The sequence below is a fragment of the Schistocerca americana genome, chromosome 8 (assembly GCF_021461395.2).
Source record: "Schistocerca americana isolate TAMUIC-IGC-003095 chromosome 8, iqSchAmer2.1, whole genome shotgun sequence".
Taxonomy (NCBI): Eukaryota; Metazoa; Arthropoda; class Insecta; order Orthoptera; family Acrididae; genus Schistocerca; species Schistocerca americana.
Window position 1 is genome coordinate 371,502,735 of NC_060126.1, and position 18,168 is coordinate 371,520,902.

General features: G+C 38.9%; 1 protein-coding gene across 7 annotated transcripts in view; it reads right to left on the bottom strand.

Annotated features, from left to right (window-relative positions):
• LOC124544845 (serine/arginine repetitive matrix protein 1) overlaps positions 1-18,168 on the bottom strand; it is a 145,038-nt gene that overhangs the window by 74,555 nt on the left and 52,315 nt on the right. For 6 of the 7 annotated variants that reach the window (XM_047123554.1, XM_047123555.1, XM_047123552.1 and 3 more), the window contains one exon: positions 9,896-10,081. The exons of the other annotated variant lie outside the window; for it this stretch is intronic. In XM_047123554.1, coding sequence (XP_046979510.1) covers positions 9,896-10,081 — 186 coding nt within the window. The remainder of the gene's footprint in view (positions 1-9,895; positions 10,082-18,168) is intronic. 7 annotated transcript variants of the gene reach the window in all.

The window sequence follows — 18,168 nt, forward strand, 5'->3', positions numbered from 1 at the left end:
AAATTATCCAGCACAGTTTCTGTTTCCCATACATCTGATATTAATGTGTGCAGTTCATTCATTATAACCTCACTTTTTATTAATTCTGGGATTACGCTGTCTTCCCTAGGGGCTCAATTGTTTTTTGACTTGTGCACAGCCTGGGAGACATGATTTAAAATGTCTAATACCCAAATAAAAAATTGAAAGGCACAAACTAGAATACAAGTTCAATATTCTATTCCATTGATCGTGCTTGGTACTTCTTGTATTTCAATGTGTGAGTTTCAACTATTTTATTGGGAAATAAAGCAATTTAAATCACACCACTGTCTCATTTCTGCCACTCTGTTACCTGAGCACATGCACTTAATGAGTTATACATGCATGCAGCAACCTGCACCTTTTCCCACTCCCGTGCTTTGCTAATTTTGTCTCAACAATTGCTCTCTAATTACAAGTGGGTGTTTTGTTTGATTGCATATTGGTAACATACATTTTCTATTGTTCAACAAACAAACAACTAAATTATAAGTTATATAAAATACAAATGATATATCATACTTTACATTGTTTACATCGTTGTATGGCATAGTTTAATAAATTTTAAAATAAGACACACCAAAGTGCACGTAATTAGTACTCATTAACTAGGTTTATGAACCAGCCTGCAAACCGTGCAGTTGTGGTACAGTTGGAAATGCTAACTGCAGTAAAATAAAATTTATTTCAATGTGTTCTCCTTGGAATACTTTTATGAAATTTGACACACAATAACAAATAGCATGAAACACATTTTTAAAAGGAAAGAAGTTCCCATTATGAAATTTTCAAGATTCCTGTACGTAAAATAAATTTTTTGATATACAGTTATGTAAAGATTTCAAAACATTAAAGAAATCATACAATTTTATAAACTTTGGAAATCAATCATTCAAAACAGAATGTACACGGAATCTTCTGTTTTGGGTTTTACTTTATTTTCATAGATAGAATAAAAATCATACAAAAATTACAAAATTCTAAAGCATCAAGATTCAAATTTATTCTTTTATTCATTTATTTCACATGGAATGACCCTATCTAAGGCACTGGGGTGGCCATTCTCAATTGTCAGATAATTTCAACTCTTCTCATGTATTTTCTTCATAGCAGATACCACAGCGAAGGAGGTCACATTCCCCGCTTTTGCTGTATTAATTTATTTGTCTACAATTAGTTTCAGACTTCTAGCCAATGCTCAACTGACTCTGTGATTCTGCAATAGAAAACTGCCATACGTATTGAAATCACAGAGTGTTTAAATCTGTGTCTTCTATTCTTGTTGATGTACAAATGTTTTTTCCCCCCTTGACAGTTTGATCAATTTAATAAATATCCAAATGTCAAGCTATCAAAACAACATACCAGCATTTGTAAATCAACACAGGTACAAGCCTTTGCCATTTGAATATCTAGAGTTGGCTTAAAGAAGAAAAAAGAAGAAAAATAATTTGAGAAAGGACTACAAGACTGAAACAAGTTATGAACTAATAAGTTATTGCAGCGGAAGTTGAAAATGTCACCTACTCCTGATCATTTACACACCTGCCAACAGTGTGAAAGCATACAAAATTATGTTCCTATGTGACCAAGTATTCCAGACGCTTCACTTTTTCGTCAGGCAGTCTATCTATAAGGTGGGAGGGCAGATTCTTTTACTCAGTCCCACAGACTGCTTTCACAAATGGGACTCAGTCCCTTCTTTTAGGCACAAGCAATTTGTTACTGTTTCTTCCCTAAAGTAACATTAATATCTGAAGTGTTCTTTAGATACAATTTAAAGACTGGCAAAATCTTTCGACCAGTGTAATAATTTTCGTAACTCATAGGATATACTCAACAGAAAACGGGTACTAAATGAGTTCCTTTATTAAGTTATCCATCCCATTTCAATTACAATCATTACCAAGGAAGCAGTCAAACTGAAGAGAAGTGAACATTCTTTAGAGCAATTAATAAACTAAGCATTAGCGTGTGTCACAAAATAGTAATAATTCAACAAATTGAATAGAATCTGAGTAGTCTCACTAAAACAGTAATTAAGGAAAAATCAAACTGTGGAAATATTATGAAAAGCATTTGCTGCTACTCACCATGAAAGAGCTGCAGACATCAGAACAAAAGGACTGTTAAGGCATGTGAGCACAAGCACACTACAACTACCTACAACAGAATGCATCCTGGCTGCAGCGGCCGGATATACTGGTCACATGGGTGAGCTGTACCTGTCTGTGTGAATGTGTGTGTTTTCTGAAGAAGGCGTTGGCCAACAACTCAATTTGTCGCCTCTACAGTGAGTACCAATCCATCCACTTCATAAATTGTTCATCAACAGAGAAGTCAGACCAAATATACCTTACTTCACCAATGAGATGGGCAGGGAGTGTCATATTGAATGCTATCATGTATCAAATAGAATTAAAATATGAATAAAGTCAAAGCTATTTAACTTGAACAACTCTTTGTTTACAATTTAGAGCTTGAGTGGTACTGACAAAAATAGAAAATAAGGTATTACTGCTAAACAAGTAGTTACCATCTGAAACTGACCACATCACTTTTGTTTGTATTATACCTCATTTATAATGTTCTAAGTAACAATGAACACATGAGGTTTTTAAATTTTGAGAAAGTTATTTATGGATAACAAATTAATGCATCAAATTACCAACACACTGAAAAACCATGAAAATTAATGTCAAACAAGGCAATATTCATTAGATGCAACTATTTTCCCATTTACAATAATTATACAAATGCCAGCACACCTATGCTATGCAAACAGACGAGAAAAAAATGACAAAACAAAGAAGCTATACAAATGGGGACCTTAAACAGCGAAGTGTTAGCTCAAAGATGAAGTATCTAGCTTAAAGAATCATGCAACTTGAGAGTAATTCATTTAAACAATAGATCAACTGTCAAGCAGAAACCTTATTTGCAGAAATAGAAGTTGTGGCACAAAATGTGTCCTTATGACAAAGAACAACTATTTAAGGTAATATCACCCTGATCCCACACTGCATTTCAACACAAAGAACGGTACCTTGAAAGCACACTAAAGAAGCCTCAGAATATATAAAACCACAGTCATCAATATGAACAGCAGTAATAAACACTCAAGGCTGTTAATTTGGTTTCAAATGGGAAGAATCCACACATATTCTTATTTACTGAGCAACAAAAATTTTTATAGTAACAAGTTTTCTTAATTTAAAAAAATTGTTCTCATGGACAAAAACAGAAGCTTCACTGAATGGAGCTTTTAAAAATTCTACCTACCATCCTAAGACCCGGATTTTTTTGAGCACCAAACTAAAAGGAATTTCTGGGCAATGTAACAGAATACTGCATATTATGACCCATTAACCCTGCACTGCAGCAGCACTCAATATAATTGTAAGAAGTGGAATACGATCATCCCCCCCCCCCCCCCCCCCCCCCCAAAGCCTTAATGGCAGGAGGGAGAATTCCAATGGCATGTGGAGTGAAACACATCCAGAGCTATTGACTGTCATGTTGTTGAGCGTAACCCCTCCGGTAGTATATGTTTTGCCAATTGGAGTCACTGGACAGGTCTTACAGTGGAGAGCCATATGGGTGTAGGAGCAGCATATATCTGCATCTATATAATCTGCAAGACGTTGGCAGAGAGTACCATATATCACAACAAGTAATTTCCTTTCCTGTTACGGTTGTAAATAGTTACACTTGTAAATAGAGTGAGAGAAAAATGACTATCTATAAAACTGTGTACAAACCCTGATTTCTCTCATCTTATTTTCACATCCTTATGCAAAACATACATTGGCAGTAGTAAAACTGTTCTGCAGTCAGCTTGAAATGCCGGTTCCCTAAATTTCCTCATTAGTGGTTCATGAAAAGAACATTGTCTCCCCTCCAGGATTTCCCTAAAGTCCAAGAAACATCATTTGTAATACTGCATGCTGATAAAACCTACCAGTAACAAATCTAGCAACACACCTACGAATTTCTTTGATGTCCTGCTTTAACCTGAGCTGGTGGAGAACCCAAACACTCTAGCAGTACTAAAGAATGTGTCACATTATTATCCTCTGCATAATTTATTTTACAGATTAGTGACAAACTCCCAAAATTCTCCAATAAAATGAAGTTCACCATTCGCCTTTCCTGCTACCAACCTGACATGCTCATTCCATTTACTGCTTTGCCTAGATACCTAATCAATGGGACTGTTTCAAGCAGATCACTACAAATGCTGTACTCTAACATTACAGGCTCATTTTTCCTACACATCTGCATTAACTTACATTTTTCTACATTTACAAGAAGCTGTCATTGATCACTTCAACCAAGAGTCCTGTATAAGTCATCCTATATCCTCCTACTGACATTCGACAGCGACACCTTCCTGTACGCCCCAGCATAATCAGCAGTCACAGATTACCCTAGTCTTCAATGAACACTCGCCACTGAAAACAACACAGTGGTTCTATTATTTAGGAAGTCTGAGTCGCTCACATTTCTGGTAACCTAATCTGTATGATCAGACCTTTGTTAACCGTCTGCAGTAGGGCACCCCTTCTGGAATATGGCTCTTACCCTTTATCCATGCTTATCAGAGTATTACATGAGAAAAGGGCTAGCATGGGTTTCGCACAAATAATGCTTTCTAAGTCCATGCTGATTTGTGGACAGAAGTTTTTCCTGCCTCAAGGAAATTTATGACATTCAAACTTGGAATGTGTTCAAGAATTCTGCAGTAAACTGATATTAAGCAGGTCTGTTCTTTTACTTTTTTTATATATATATATATATATAGGAGTCACCTGTGCTTTCTTCCAGTTGCTCGAGACTTTGCACTGGTTGAGATTTTCATGATAGATGCAAGCTAAGTAAGCGGTCATGCTGCAGAGTACTCTTTGTAAATCTGAATTGGAACTCCATCTGATCCTAGCAAACTACTTGTTTTGAACTCTTTCAGTTGCTTCTCGATGCAATGACGACTATTTCTGTGTTCTCCATGTGGCAGTCTGTGCACCAGTCAAACCACTACATGTTTGTTTGATACTCCTACGTGAGTGGTTTGTTTTTGCTATCTTCTATTGGTACCCTAGACTGGTTGGTAAGTGACTTGATAGAAGCCTTCAACTCACTTAGTGAACTTACGTATGGCCAAAATTTCTCAGGGAGATCTTTCGGATGTGGTATAGTGGCGGAAGTTATTGTGTACTTCATCCATCAATCTCTTTACAGATGCACAAAATTTTACTAACTTTTGCCTGTTATCATTTGCATGTTCTTTTTTGAACTGAAAGTGCGCCAGTATCCGTTTCTGCAGCATTTTCTGAATTTTATTATTAAACCAAGGTGGGTCTTTTCCATCATTAATCTACTTACATTGACCAGGAGACCAGGCTAGTACTGAGTAATTAGAGGTGTACATGTCTTTTTTTTGGGGGGGGAGGGGGGGGCATTAACAGTATCAGGATGGGATGTAATGACCTGAGGAATCTGACTTTTGAACTCGGCTGGTAGGCTGATTACGTACAGTGAAGGCTGAGCTGAGAACATTGATGTAGTACTGCTGTAAACAGGCTGCACCTGAACAAGTGTATCTGTCTCAAATTCCAAGACTGTATAGTGGGGAACGTTTGATGCAGAAAAGATGGCAACTGTTAAAATTTAATTACTTTTTGTTTGTAGGCTTATTGTGAATGGCAGTATGTAGCTGATCATTGGTAAGGCCAAGGTCAGCAATAAGGAAAGTGACATGAAATTTGGAATAGGATGGCATGAAATTTAATTGGGAGACTGCATTAAGAGATACCAAAAGTTTCAACATCTCAGCCTCATCGTAAGACCATACTGCAAAAATGTCAATGTATTTAAATCAAGCAAGGGCTAAAGAGTTATCAATCCGAAAAAACCACTTCTTAATGCCCCATGCAAAGGTTGGCATAGGAAGGAGCCATCCTGGTTCCCATGACCATGCTCATGATCTGTTTGTACACCTGTCCCCTAAAGGTAAAGTGATTGTTAATAAGTACAAAGTTGATTAGGGTTGGAATAAGGTGGTCTCTGGTTGATGTGATGATCAGCACCATGCAGACCACGTGCATAGGCAACGTTGATAGAGAGGAAGGTGGCATCAGTGGTGACAAGTAAGGTGTATGGTGTAAGTGGAAGAGCACAGATATCAGACTATCTATGAAATGGTTTGTGTCTTTACTATAGGAGGGGAGTCTTTGTAGTATAAGTTGCAGGTGTTTATCATGAAATGCAGTGACACATTCAGAGGGTGCTTTGAAGCCAGCAACAACGGGATGGGCAAGGTGGTTGGGTTTGTATGGGTTACGAAATCCTGTGGATTGAGGTTTTTGTCACTGCAAGGAGCCTGAGGTTCAAGGCGGGATTGTAGGTCAGTTTGTAACACAGTGATGGGATCTTGATGGCAGACACTGAAAGTGAAAGTGTCAGGAAGCCAGTACAAATCCTTGCTCATATATTTCCATCGATCATATATGACACTGGGAGGATAATTGTGTCATTAGTTTTGAGGGATTCAAAATGCCTGCAATCTGCAGAGAACAGGATAGGGTCAAAATGTAGTCACCCGAGGAATAACGGTGAAGCATAGTTGACTGTTAGGAACTTTTGGGAAGCTTGTAAGAGTTGATTTTGGAGTAGTAGTGATTGTTTAAGTTGGGATCATAGTCATAACTGTTCAAGGAGGATTCACTGTTAAGTCTGCTGTTGGAAAGGTATTGAGACTGGGTTGCAAAGTGATGTTTCCAATTGACATTATTACTTGGGGGTGTTAAGAAGATTGGTCAGGCTCAATTTGTAGAAGAGGAGTGGTGGTTGATAGTGTGGCTGTTTACGGGGCGGGAGTAAGAGGTGGAAACACCACCTAAGGGGTAGTTTAACAGAAGGAATAATACATTTTTTAAGTGAGTCTAGCAGCTGTTGCAGACTGTAGTTGGCTTGGAAGATGATACCATTGAACGAAACATGAGGGGGCAGATAACTGCAAGGTTTCATACGAAGAGATTGGCAGACGAGGTGCACAGGTCACAGATTAGCAAAAGAATTGCTGTATTTGAAACAGTAAAAGGAGCGGTGAAGAGTGGGCTTATATCCAGAAATAAGAACTTTCACAGTGAGACCTTTGGGGTAACTCCTAGGTACAAGCATGGTTGAGGGAACAGCATATGGGATCTCAGTTTGTTGAGTGCAGAAGCATGTTTTCAAAAGGACTGAAAATGATGTGTGATGAGAGCCATCTTGACATAAGAGGAGAGTTTGGAGCATTACATATAGTGGGCATGGTATAATAAAAAAAAAAAAAAATTAATAAAAACCAGAGTAGAGAGGGAGAAAATTAGAAAAAATGACGCAAAAAGGGAAGAAACAAAAAACTCAGAAAAATCAAAATCATAGAAAAACTCACAGAAAAATTGTGAGAACAGACAAGACCTCGAAAGATGTAATGAATGGCCAAGATGAGGCAGGAGTTCATGATAAAATTGGAAAATATGATAAGAACTCTAACGCAACTTTTCTCACGGAGCGTCAAATACACACTAAACCTTAGAACAAAAAATACTTAAATTTTGACATTCCCTCCCACACAGACTTAGCATTCGAGGCAAACAGATGCGAACTGTTAACACCAGGACATCACCAGCGGCTGATCCCTCCAACAAACAACCTACGTGTACAGGTACACCTACTCAGTTCTATCCTAGTGTTGAATATATTAAGCTATTACTTTGACAGGACTATAATTCCTAAAATCATTCCCTGAAATGAGGTCCACTCTCATCTTCCATGTAAGTTTACAGGTTTTCAAATCTCATCTAGTGCAGATACAATCACTCTTTCCTTCCCATCCTGCCCAGTAAAGTCATTTCCATCCCAGAAGTCTGAGCAAGTTTTCTGTAACTTGTCACATTTCCCAAGCCTCACTAGTCCTTTTTCTTTGTTCCTCTTCCTTCCACTTCAACCATTCTGCTGGAACAAGGAGCCACTGCTTCAAAGCTTGCACATTTCCATATCTTACGCGTTGTCTCCTGCCACCACTTGATAATATTGGTAACTGACAGTGAATGCTGAAATTGGATTTTGACTTTTTTCTCAACGCAGAGTAGTGTATAATCTTAAAATAACAGCTGATTTAAAGTCTAAGCAACTATGGTTCTAGACATGACATCAAACAAACTATAATACAGATTTAGTCACCAGTCTGACATTTCCAGATACTTTTGCACAACCTATGATACAGAATCTGGTATCTTTTTGAGAAATACAACACACTTTCCACACACGTAAATCAACAGAGCATCCCATAGCTACTGATCTGACCTAGGCCCCACCTGTCTAACATATCATGCGGTCACCTCCACATAATAGTAAAAATAATATTCAATAAATATTGAAAGCAGTATTCTCAGTGTTCTGTTTTACTGCCAGAAACACATTTGTGTGATGTCACATGTCCTGTGTTGAGACAGACTGATAGAAGCAAACCGAGCAGCCATGATGCTGATTAACGTGTTGGTGACGCTGAAGATCCGAATTTGATGATTTTCATATTTATACAAGTGTAGTACAACAAAATGCAGTTCAATTGAGCAACATATTAAAGATCTTCCCAAACGACACAATTTTAGGTACAATCTGCTGCGCAAAAATATTGGAAAATCAAGTGTTGTATGTAAAAAAATTATCTGTATTCCAATTTGTAAATTAAGATAGTGTCATTAGTGCAGGACAATGAATTTCTTATGATTGCACCAGCAAGACTAAGAAATATGAAGGGACTAACACTTCAGGCATAGACAAAACACTGAAATGCTTTGCACTGTACCTACAAATTAAGTCAGCAACTCATATAGCCATAGATCCTGTTATTAAATTTGAGTTCACATTTCTTGTTTTAACCATTGGATGTAAGGAACTCTATTAATGCCGACATGGCAGAGACTCTTGTGTGTACCTTTCCTATCTAGAATGGCAGGTCTCCACTGTTTACAGTATTCGGAAGGGATGGAAATCCCTTTATCATTCTGTGGTAATTTCCATACCAGAGGGATACAAGGACAAGAGTGTTCTGTGCTCAAATTTAGACTTCAGGCCCTTGTTTTCCCATGTAGTGAAGTATGGAGGGAGCTGTGGTATAAAGTTTCAGAAGAAAAGTCTTTCAACAGTGTATGTTTGCAGAATTTGTTTTTCTTTATCTGATTGGATTTAAGAGATTCAATATAAATAATTTCTTTTTTAACAATGTAAATAAATGTGACCTGTAACACGAATAAAAATAATGTAATTAATAGGTATGCTTTCATTTTCAGTTAAACACTGAAAAACAATTAGATAAGCCCAAAATAAGAACACACAGTACTTCAAAAATAAGTGATAAAAACACAAATATTGCACCAAAAACAGCGAAAATAACACCAAAATTGGCATTAAATAACGTCAGAACTTGACATAAAATGAAACAATTTTTCCTGTCACTACATACATGGTATAAATCTGGTATTGCTATTTTCAGCTTCATATCAGGCAGTGCCAAACAACCCAGAAAATTAGTATTAAACTGAAAATAAGATAGGCTTGAATATTCCAGAAATGTTCTTGCATTTCTTCTGCAACAAGATCAAAGATGATGTTAAGAACTGAAGTGTGACATTACTCAAGAACAACTAACAAATTAAAACAGTTATCTCCATTAACTGTTTCTTAAAAGTGAGCTCTTTTATTTATATTCTGAGACCAGTTTAAAAAATAAAAATATGTGTGGATGTGTTAATGAGAAAGATAACCTAAAACAACCATGCAGGTGGAGGGGAAGGTGAGGGGGGGGGGGGGAGGGGGGGAACCCCACCTTTTGCTGCTGTTGTCCACTGAACGTGACCTTGACTTCGACCGCGAATGGCTGGAGTGCGATCGTGATCTGGATGGTGAGCTGGTATGTGAGCGTGACCTCGATCTAGAGGCTGATCTGGATCTTGTCTTCGGCCGGGGTCCACCCGCAAGGCTCATCAGCTTCGCCTGCAGGCTTGACACTGGCCTGGAAACCCCACCCACTCAACACGTTTATCATCTTATCCAACATGGATGTGAGATCCAAATTTATGACTGATCAATTAAAAGTCAAAAAGAACACATTTATTTCCTTTTCATCTTCCAGTGGTAAAGCGTTTGACAATGATCACGTGAACATTGCAAAAAATGTAATACAAAACATTAGAGTACAAGTTTTACATTAAGGATGGTTGGGGAAAAAGCAGAAAGAGAAACAGAATGATGAGCCCAATTTCACAAAAAATACACACATCAAAAAAAGTTTTGCATCACCTCAGTTCCAAAACCTGTACAGAAAATTGGAACAAAGATCAACATAAACACCATTTCCACCCTTTTTATTGCTCATGAAGACCACACATCGCATGTCGTACCACCATACAGCGAGACCTTCGGAGGTGGTGGTCTAGATTGCTGTACAGCTGGTACCTCTAATACCCAGCAGCACATCCTCTTGCATTGATGCATGCCTGTATTCATCGTGGCATACTATCCGCAAGTTCATCAAGGCACTGTTGGCCCAGATTGTCCCACTCCTGAATGGCGATTCGGCGTAGATCCCTCAGAGTGGTTGGTGGGTCACGTCATCCATAAACAGCACTTTTCAATCCATCCCAGGCATGTCCGATATCGTTCGTGTCTGGAGAGCATGCTGGTCACTCTATTCAAGCGATGTCGTTATCCTGAAGGAAGTTATTCACAAGATGCACATTGATGGGGGCGCAAATTGTCACCCATGAAGACGAATACCTCGCCAATATGCTGCCGATATGGGTGCACTATAGGTCATATCGTACAGCCATTACAGTGCGTTCCATGACCATCAGCGGCGTACGTTGGTCCCACATAATGCTACCTCAAAACAGCAGGGAACCTCCACCATGCTGCACTCACTGGACAATGAGCCTAAGGCGTTCAGCCTGACTGGGTTGCCTCCAAACACATCTCCGATGATTGTCTGGTTGAAGGCATATGCGACACTCATCGGTGAAGAGAACATGGCGCCAATTCTGAACGGTCCATTTGGCATGTTGTTGGGCCTATGTGTACCGTGCTGCATGGTGGTGTGGTTGCAAAGATGGACCTCGCCATGAATGTCGGGAGTGAAGTTGCACATCACGCATCCTATCGTGCACAGTTTGAGTCGTAAAATGATGTCCTGTGGCTGCATGAAAAGCATTATTCAATATGGTGGCATTGCTGTCAGGGTACCTCCAAGAGATAATCCGTAGGTAGCAGCCATCCACAGCAGTAGTAGCCCTTGGATGGCCCGAGTGAAGCATGTCATCGACAGTTCCTGTCTCTCTGTATCTCCTCCATCTCCAAACAACGCTTTGGTGCACTCCAAGACACCCGGATACTTCCCTTGTTGAGAGCCTTTCCTAGCACAAAGTAACAATGCGGCCACGATTGAACAGCATTATTGACCGTCTAGGCATGCTTGAACTACAGACAACACGAGCCCTGTACCTCCTTCCTGGTGGAATGACTGGAACTGATAGGCTGTCTGACCCCTCCGTCTAATAGGCGCTGTGCATGCATGGTTGTTTACATCTTTGGAAGGGTTTAGTGACATCTTTGAACAGTGAAAGGGACAGTGTCTGTGATACAATATCCACAGTCAACGTCTGGGGAAACCAGGGGGATGCAAAACTTTTTTTGATGTATGCAGTAACTCACTCGCTTCCTTACAAGCATACACATCTGTGTGCACATGCACATGCATGCACAAATCCCACGCCATTTAGTGGTAGATAACAGCAAAGACATTTTCGGAACAGTAACCTTTCTTCACACAATGTTATCTGAATGGAAGCTCCTATAGGAAGTGCAGGTGCTGGACACTAACTTGCTGCACATCACTCTCACTCTGCTGCACACAATAAAACAATACTTTTTTACTATCCATAATGTTTCAATAGTTTGTTGCTTGCACAGCATTTGGTTGGACAAAGATGGCATTCGTAATTTCTGTACACAATCCGATTTGAAACAATTGCGTGTTAGTTCACCCCACTATTTTGTCTTCCTCTTAGCATGACAGGTGAGAATGTCAGCAGAGCTTAAAAGTCAGCACATCCTAACAGACCAGGTAAAAGGAAAATACACCTACAGAAATGAAGTTACTAAATACAGTAATATGTATTTACATAGAGAGTTTGTCTAAATCATATTGTGGTTATTACTCCTTAAGGTGCATTTTGGCCATAGCCGACATTAGACAAAAAGAAAGCAATGATAAGTGCAGACTCACTGTCATGTATAGTACATCAGTTGATGTGATGAATTTTATCTATGGTTCAGTATTATTCTGATCCGATGATGGGTAGGCATCTAAAATTGTAGCATCAATTTTTTGTGACATTCAGATCTATTTTTGATGAAATTCAAGTCTTAGTTTTTGCTTGTTTGTAAATCATTAGACGTACAAATTTAAAAAGCTGTCATGTTATGTGCCTGAAGATAAAGCCTCCTCCATGCATTGAAAGTGACTGTTAAAAATAATAAATAAATAAAATTACAAAATTGGAAACATCTTTTTTTGCTTTGGCAAAAACTTCAATAGCTTTTTTTTCTGAAGCAGTCTTTACTTGTTTTCTTCTTTTGGCTCTGTTTAAAGCTTTCAATAAATGTTTATGTCAAGAATTAGAGACATTTTCTGCTCCGATTTAAGGTGTTTCTTTGCTATTATTTTTGTGTTCCCAATTAACTTAGTAATTATAAAATTTGCACAATATTGATTTCTACTTTTCGTGGCCACTTGTAACCACCCAATCCATGCTTAACAATTCTACAGATAAAATTGACATGATACCTAGTGTGAAATTATAACTGAAAATAACTGTATTTACATGTTAAGGAAAGATTCGGAGTGGTCAAAGTAAGTCAACAGGTTTTGTTTTTGGGCAGCTTTAGTCCAGACTGCAGAAATTATAAACTGGCAGTCGGTCACAAGCATAAATAAACTAAAATTCTGACCGCCAGAGGGGATCCCCATAGGAATTGCCGATCCCTTCTCAGGTTAATAGGGTTGCAATTGAACTCCATGATAGACCACGATTAGTCTTTTCACTCATTTAAAAATAGGAAATCAAAACAACAATCAACACACAACGCAAAGCTTTCAGTAACATTTATCACACAGTTGATTCCATAGGCCGGCAGTGTTGTTAATGTGGTAGTTCACGCCTGACCTATTTGGCCGATTTGCAATCCAAAACACCCACAACTTCAAACAGCCACATTAAAGTGTGTGCATGCAGTAGGTTCACATGGGGCTACAAAAACTGGATTTTGTAAACCTATTTTCCAATCCCGCTTCTGGTTGGTCATGGAAACACTCCAATATTTATGCTAGAAATGTGGATTTCTAGTTGCCAAATTTCAACTTACATAATCAATTTTCACCCCCACATAATCACACAACTGTTTCTGAAACATGTTTGGATTGTCAGATTATGTCTTGTTGACAAACATTTTTGGGTAATGCAGACAGAGTGACTTTTTGTGCAGTGAAGAAGTAGAAATAATAGACTCTGTATGAGGAAAAAAAATCAACCTTTGAGCTGACTAAATCAGAAACTGGAAGAGCTGATTTCCAGATGCAATATTTGACCTGTCATGAGAAATTACCTCAAGCCTGAACACGTTAACACAGCAGCAAAAAACAGATTTCAGAATTCATTTTCATCTTCTAGAAGTTAAGTCACATGATTATACTAACTTTTGAACTTTGCATAGCAGACAAACATATACATCTTTTTGCTCTAAAAGCAGAATTCCACCGAGGCAACACTAAGCAACATGTTGCCCTGAGTTACACCCTACATGTTGCTTAGTGATGGCAACTTTTAGTGTGCAACTTCAAACCACGCTTCAAAGTTGCTGTTGTGCAGAAAATATGGCACATTGTGTTTTACACAGCAGGTTGACTGCAGCATGTGCCTCAGTCAATTACACATCAAAATGGCTCTGAGCACTATGGGACTTAACATCTGAGGTCATCAGTCCCCTAGAACTTAGAACTACTTAAACCTAACTAACCTCAGGACATCACACACATCCATGCCCGAGGCAGGATTCGAACCTGCGACCATTGTGGACGCGCGGTTCCAGATTGAAGCACCTAGAACCACTCTGCCACTGCAGCCGGCAGAAGCAACATCAAAATAGTTCACAGTGCCAACACAAATGATAGAAGCAGCTGCTTTCTTGGTTCTAACCTTGAGTAACAGAAGTAAAAGAAGAAAAGAAAGATGATGGAGAATATAACTATTTATTGGTGGTCAAGAACCTTAATTTTTTAGGGAACTGGTGCATGACTGTGGAACTACGAGAAATTCTACACTGATGAGTTTAGAAGATTTTACGTACTTGTTGCATCAGATCATTTCAACAGGGTGTCTACGTGGACAAAAAAAAAAAAAAAAAATATATATATATATATATATATATATATATATATATATATATATATATATATATATATATATATATATATATTCCCGGATTTTTCCCGGATTTCCCAGTTAAAAACACAATTTCTCCCAGATGAAATTGCGTATAAAGTGGGTGAAAATACATCCGGGTTAAGTAACAGTATACTTTCCCTCAGAGCTATAAAACGTATCAGTCCTTTGAATCATAAAGGTCTTATACCGGCGGAGGACGTCCCACCACTTTAGGAAACGAAATCCTGGAAAGTTGTTTGATGCGAGACAATTATTTTCGTACTGCGAAAGTATTTACACAAATTATAGCACGGTAGCTTCCGAAACTCTAAAATAGAGATTGCGTTGAGCGATGCACTTTTGTCAGCCAGTCATAGCTCATGTCACGTGACCTCGCTAGCAAATGACAGCAATTATTCAGAGCACGAGGCCTACGAGAAAGACAGGCCGCGGCGCGTACGTTACGAAGTTACGCCGAGTTCGCTCAACTCAGCTAAGTGCGTTTCTACACCGGTTAACTCGTAAGCAGATGTGTACGTACGAACGAGAATTGCATCATCTATTTGCATCCACTGTTATTAGTCCTACAATGATAGGAAGTCCGTAGGGCTACTAACAGGCTCTAATTTGGCAATTAAAATCGTGCCAAAATGATTATCAGTTGCGTAGAAAAGTCGAAGTGTTCTGGCATGAAGAGACTTGTGACATTGCTCAGTAACACATTATGGACATTTTTTTGAAGGTCAATTACACTTTTTGGCATCGATTGCATAATTTTTTATCTATGAAAGAACAACATTAAATATGAAAACTAACCTGAAGCTTGGTCTTTTTTTAGCGTGTGTTACATGTTAAGTCATATCAAATACAAATGTGCCGGTAAAATTTTAAATAGTGGCATAAATGACTTATCTTCTGGGCCCGACATTTTTCAAATAGCTGAGAATGAGAGTTATAAAGCCCTGTGATTTAAGAAATTCACTGCACATTCTCACACGTAACATAAATCATATTGCATGGAAATTTACTTTGAAAGTAACGCATCTCAAGCCACTAGTCGTAATATTTTCTGTTGATCTGTTAGAAATTTAAACAGTTGTGACGTCACGCACATCGAATGCACGTTAGTTGTTAGGGACGTACTGCATAATCTTCGACCTAAAGCCTTTGACACTTTTCGGTGTTGGCAAACTGGTCTGTGCATTGTGTAAATTAGCCATTTTCTATCCAACTGAACTTTTATTTTGGTGTTATTCTCTGATTTATGTTTCATTGCTGCAGTATTATTCAGCAGTAGTGGACTAAAGTTCTTTGTCAGCGTATCTGATCTTACACGTCAAACCTACAAAACTGAAATCTAGGACAATGAAAAATCCCAGAATTCTAAAAAATTCCCGGGTTTTTCCCGGATGAAAAAATTCCCGGGTCTTCCCCGGATCTCCCGGGCCGTGTACACCCTGTTCAATGGTAAGAAAATCAAACAGTAACTACTGTAAGGCAATACTGGCTGATGTGAGGTTGTAACTGATAAGATATTTAGCTACAGGTCATAGCTATCCTTCATTGAAGTACATACTCTGCACTTCAGAATGAAGTATTTTAAGAATTGTGCCCTGAGTATGCACAGCTATAATGCTTGTTCTACATGATTTAGACATGGAAGTAGGTAAACAGTGTCATTCCAAACTGTTGCTTGTATGTAGTACACTTTTGATATCAAAACATGATCAGAGCAAGCATTGTTTGAAATGAAGTACTTTAATAGTTTCTAATTTTTAAGGGGGTAGGACGTCAAACAGGCCGACTTGGAGCAGGAGAGGCACCACAGGACATTTTAATTTCCACTGTCTATACTTTTACAAATAAATTCATAAAACTTTGTCACCATGACGAGGAAGGATTGAGGACTCACACTCATCGCAGTGGAAGTTCAAAAACCTTTTTTTTTTTTTTTTTTTTTTACATGTGAAATTTCATCATTTTTTCACTTACTACTGGCTGCATTTGTTGCTATAGGTACACTTTTCTTCCTAAGTAAGAGAGATTCTTTGATGACTTTTGCACAGCATACAAACCACAGTTACAGGTGTATGAAACTCGAAGTTATTTAATTTATGAAAAATGAATGAACTGTTACATTTTAAACTTCATGTTTAGAAAAAATTCAATTATCTCAATTTTTCCACAGTTTTTTAATAGATTTGGAAAATTCTAGAGTTTCATACACCTGTAACTACTGTTTGTATGCTATGAAACGTTCATCGAAGAATCTCTCTTACTTAGGAAGAGAAGTGTACCTATAGCAACAAATGGAGCCAGTAATAAGTGAAAAATGATGAAATTTCACATGTAAAAAAGGTATTTTGCTACAGCCTGGGGGATGTTTCCAGAATGTAGCCAGGCTGTGGCTAAGCCATGTCTCCGCAATATCCTTTCTTTCAGGAGTGCTAGTTCTGCAAGGTTCGCAGGAGAGCTTCTGTAAAGTTTGGAAGGTAGGAGACGAGGTACTGGCAGAAGTAAAGCTGTGAGTACCGGGCGTGAGTCGTGCTTCGGTAGCTCAGTTGGTAGAGCACTTGCCCGCGAAAGGCAAAGGTCCCGAGTTCGAGTCTCGGTCGGGCACACAGTTTTAATCTGCCAGGAAGTTTCAACTATATCCTCGCCTACAATTACTTCACCTTCCAAGACATCACCTACAAACAAATATGTGGTATGGCAATGAGCACCCGCATGGCACCATTTTGGGCCTACCCACTCATGGGTCATCTAGAGGCCTCCTTCCTTACAACTCAGTATCCCAAGTCCCTCACGTGGCTCAGATTAACTTATTACATCTTCATGATCTGGCTCAAGGGTGTGTATATCCTATCCACATTCCTCCAAAACCTCAACATTGTCTCCTCCTAAACCCAACAAGCTACCATCCTTAATGTTGACAAAGATGGCTGCATCAGTACCTCCATCCATATCAAACCCAACAACCACCAGCAATGCATCCACTTCGACAGCTGTCACCCATCGTATGTCAAGAAGTGTGTTCCATATAGCCTAGCCACCTGGGGCTATCACATCAATAGTGATTAGCAGAGCACTCACTCAAAATATACGAAGGGACTCACTGATGCCTCCACAGACTGAAATTATCCTTCCACCCCCGTACAGAAATAGATCTCCCATGCCTTACCTCACCAGTCACCCACTTCCTCCCAAAATTTCGCCATCCAGCAACAACGGAGCATTCCTCTCATGACTCGGTATCATCCACAACTGTATCACCTTCTGATTGCACTTGCCTACACTCTCCCCACCATGTCCCTGTATGCTCACACAAACAGTGCTCTACTGTCTCCCACACCTACCTTGCTATCCCTCCCCTCCCCTCCCCTCCCATCACCAAACCCAGCCGCCTCCTGGGTCACTGTGTGTGTGTGTGTGTGTGTGTGTGTGTGTGTGTGTGTGTGTGTGTGTTTTGCCTACTTCAGAAGGCGGCTTTCTGGATGAAAGCTTACTTGTTTAGCAGCTTTTTGTTGTGCCTGTCTGTTACTCAACAGCTTCTCTATATGGAGAGTAACACACTGTCCTTTTCATAATACTGTCATTACTACATCCTACATTTTCCAATGTT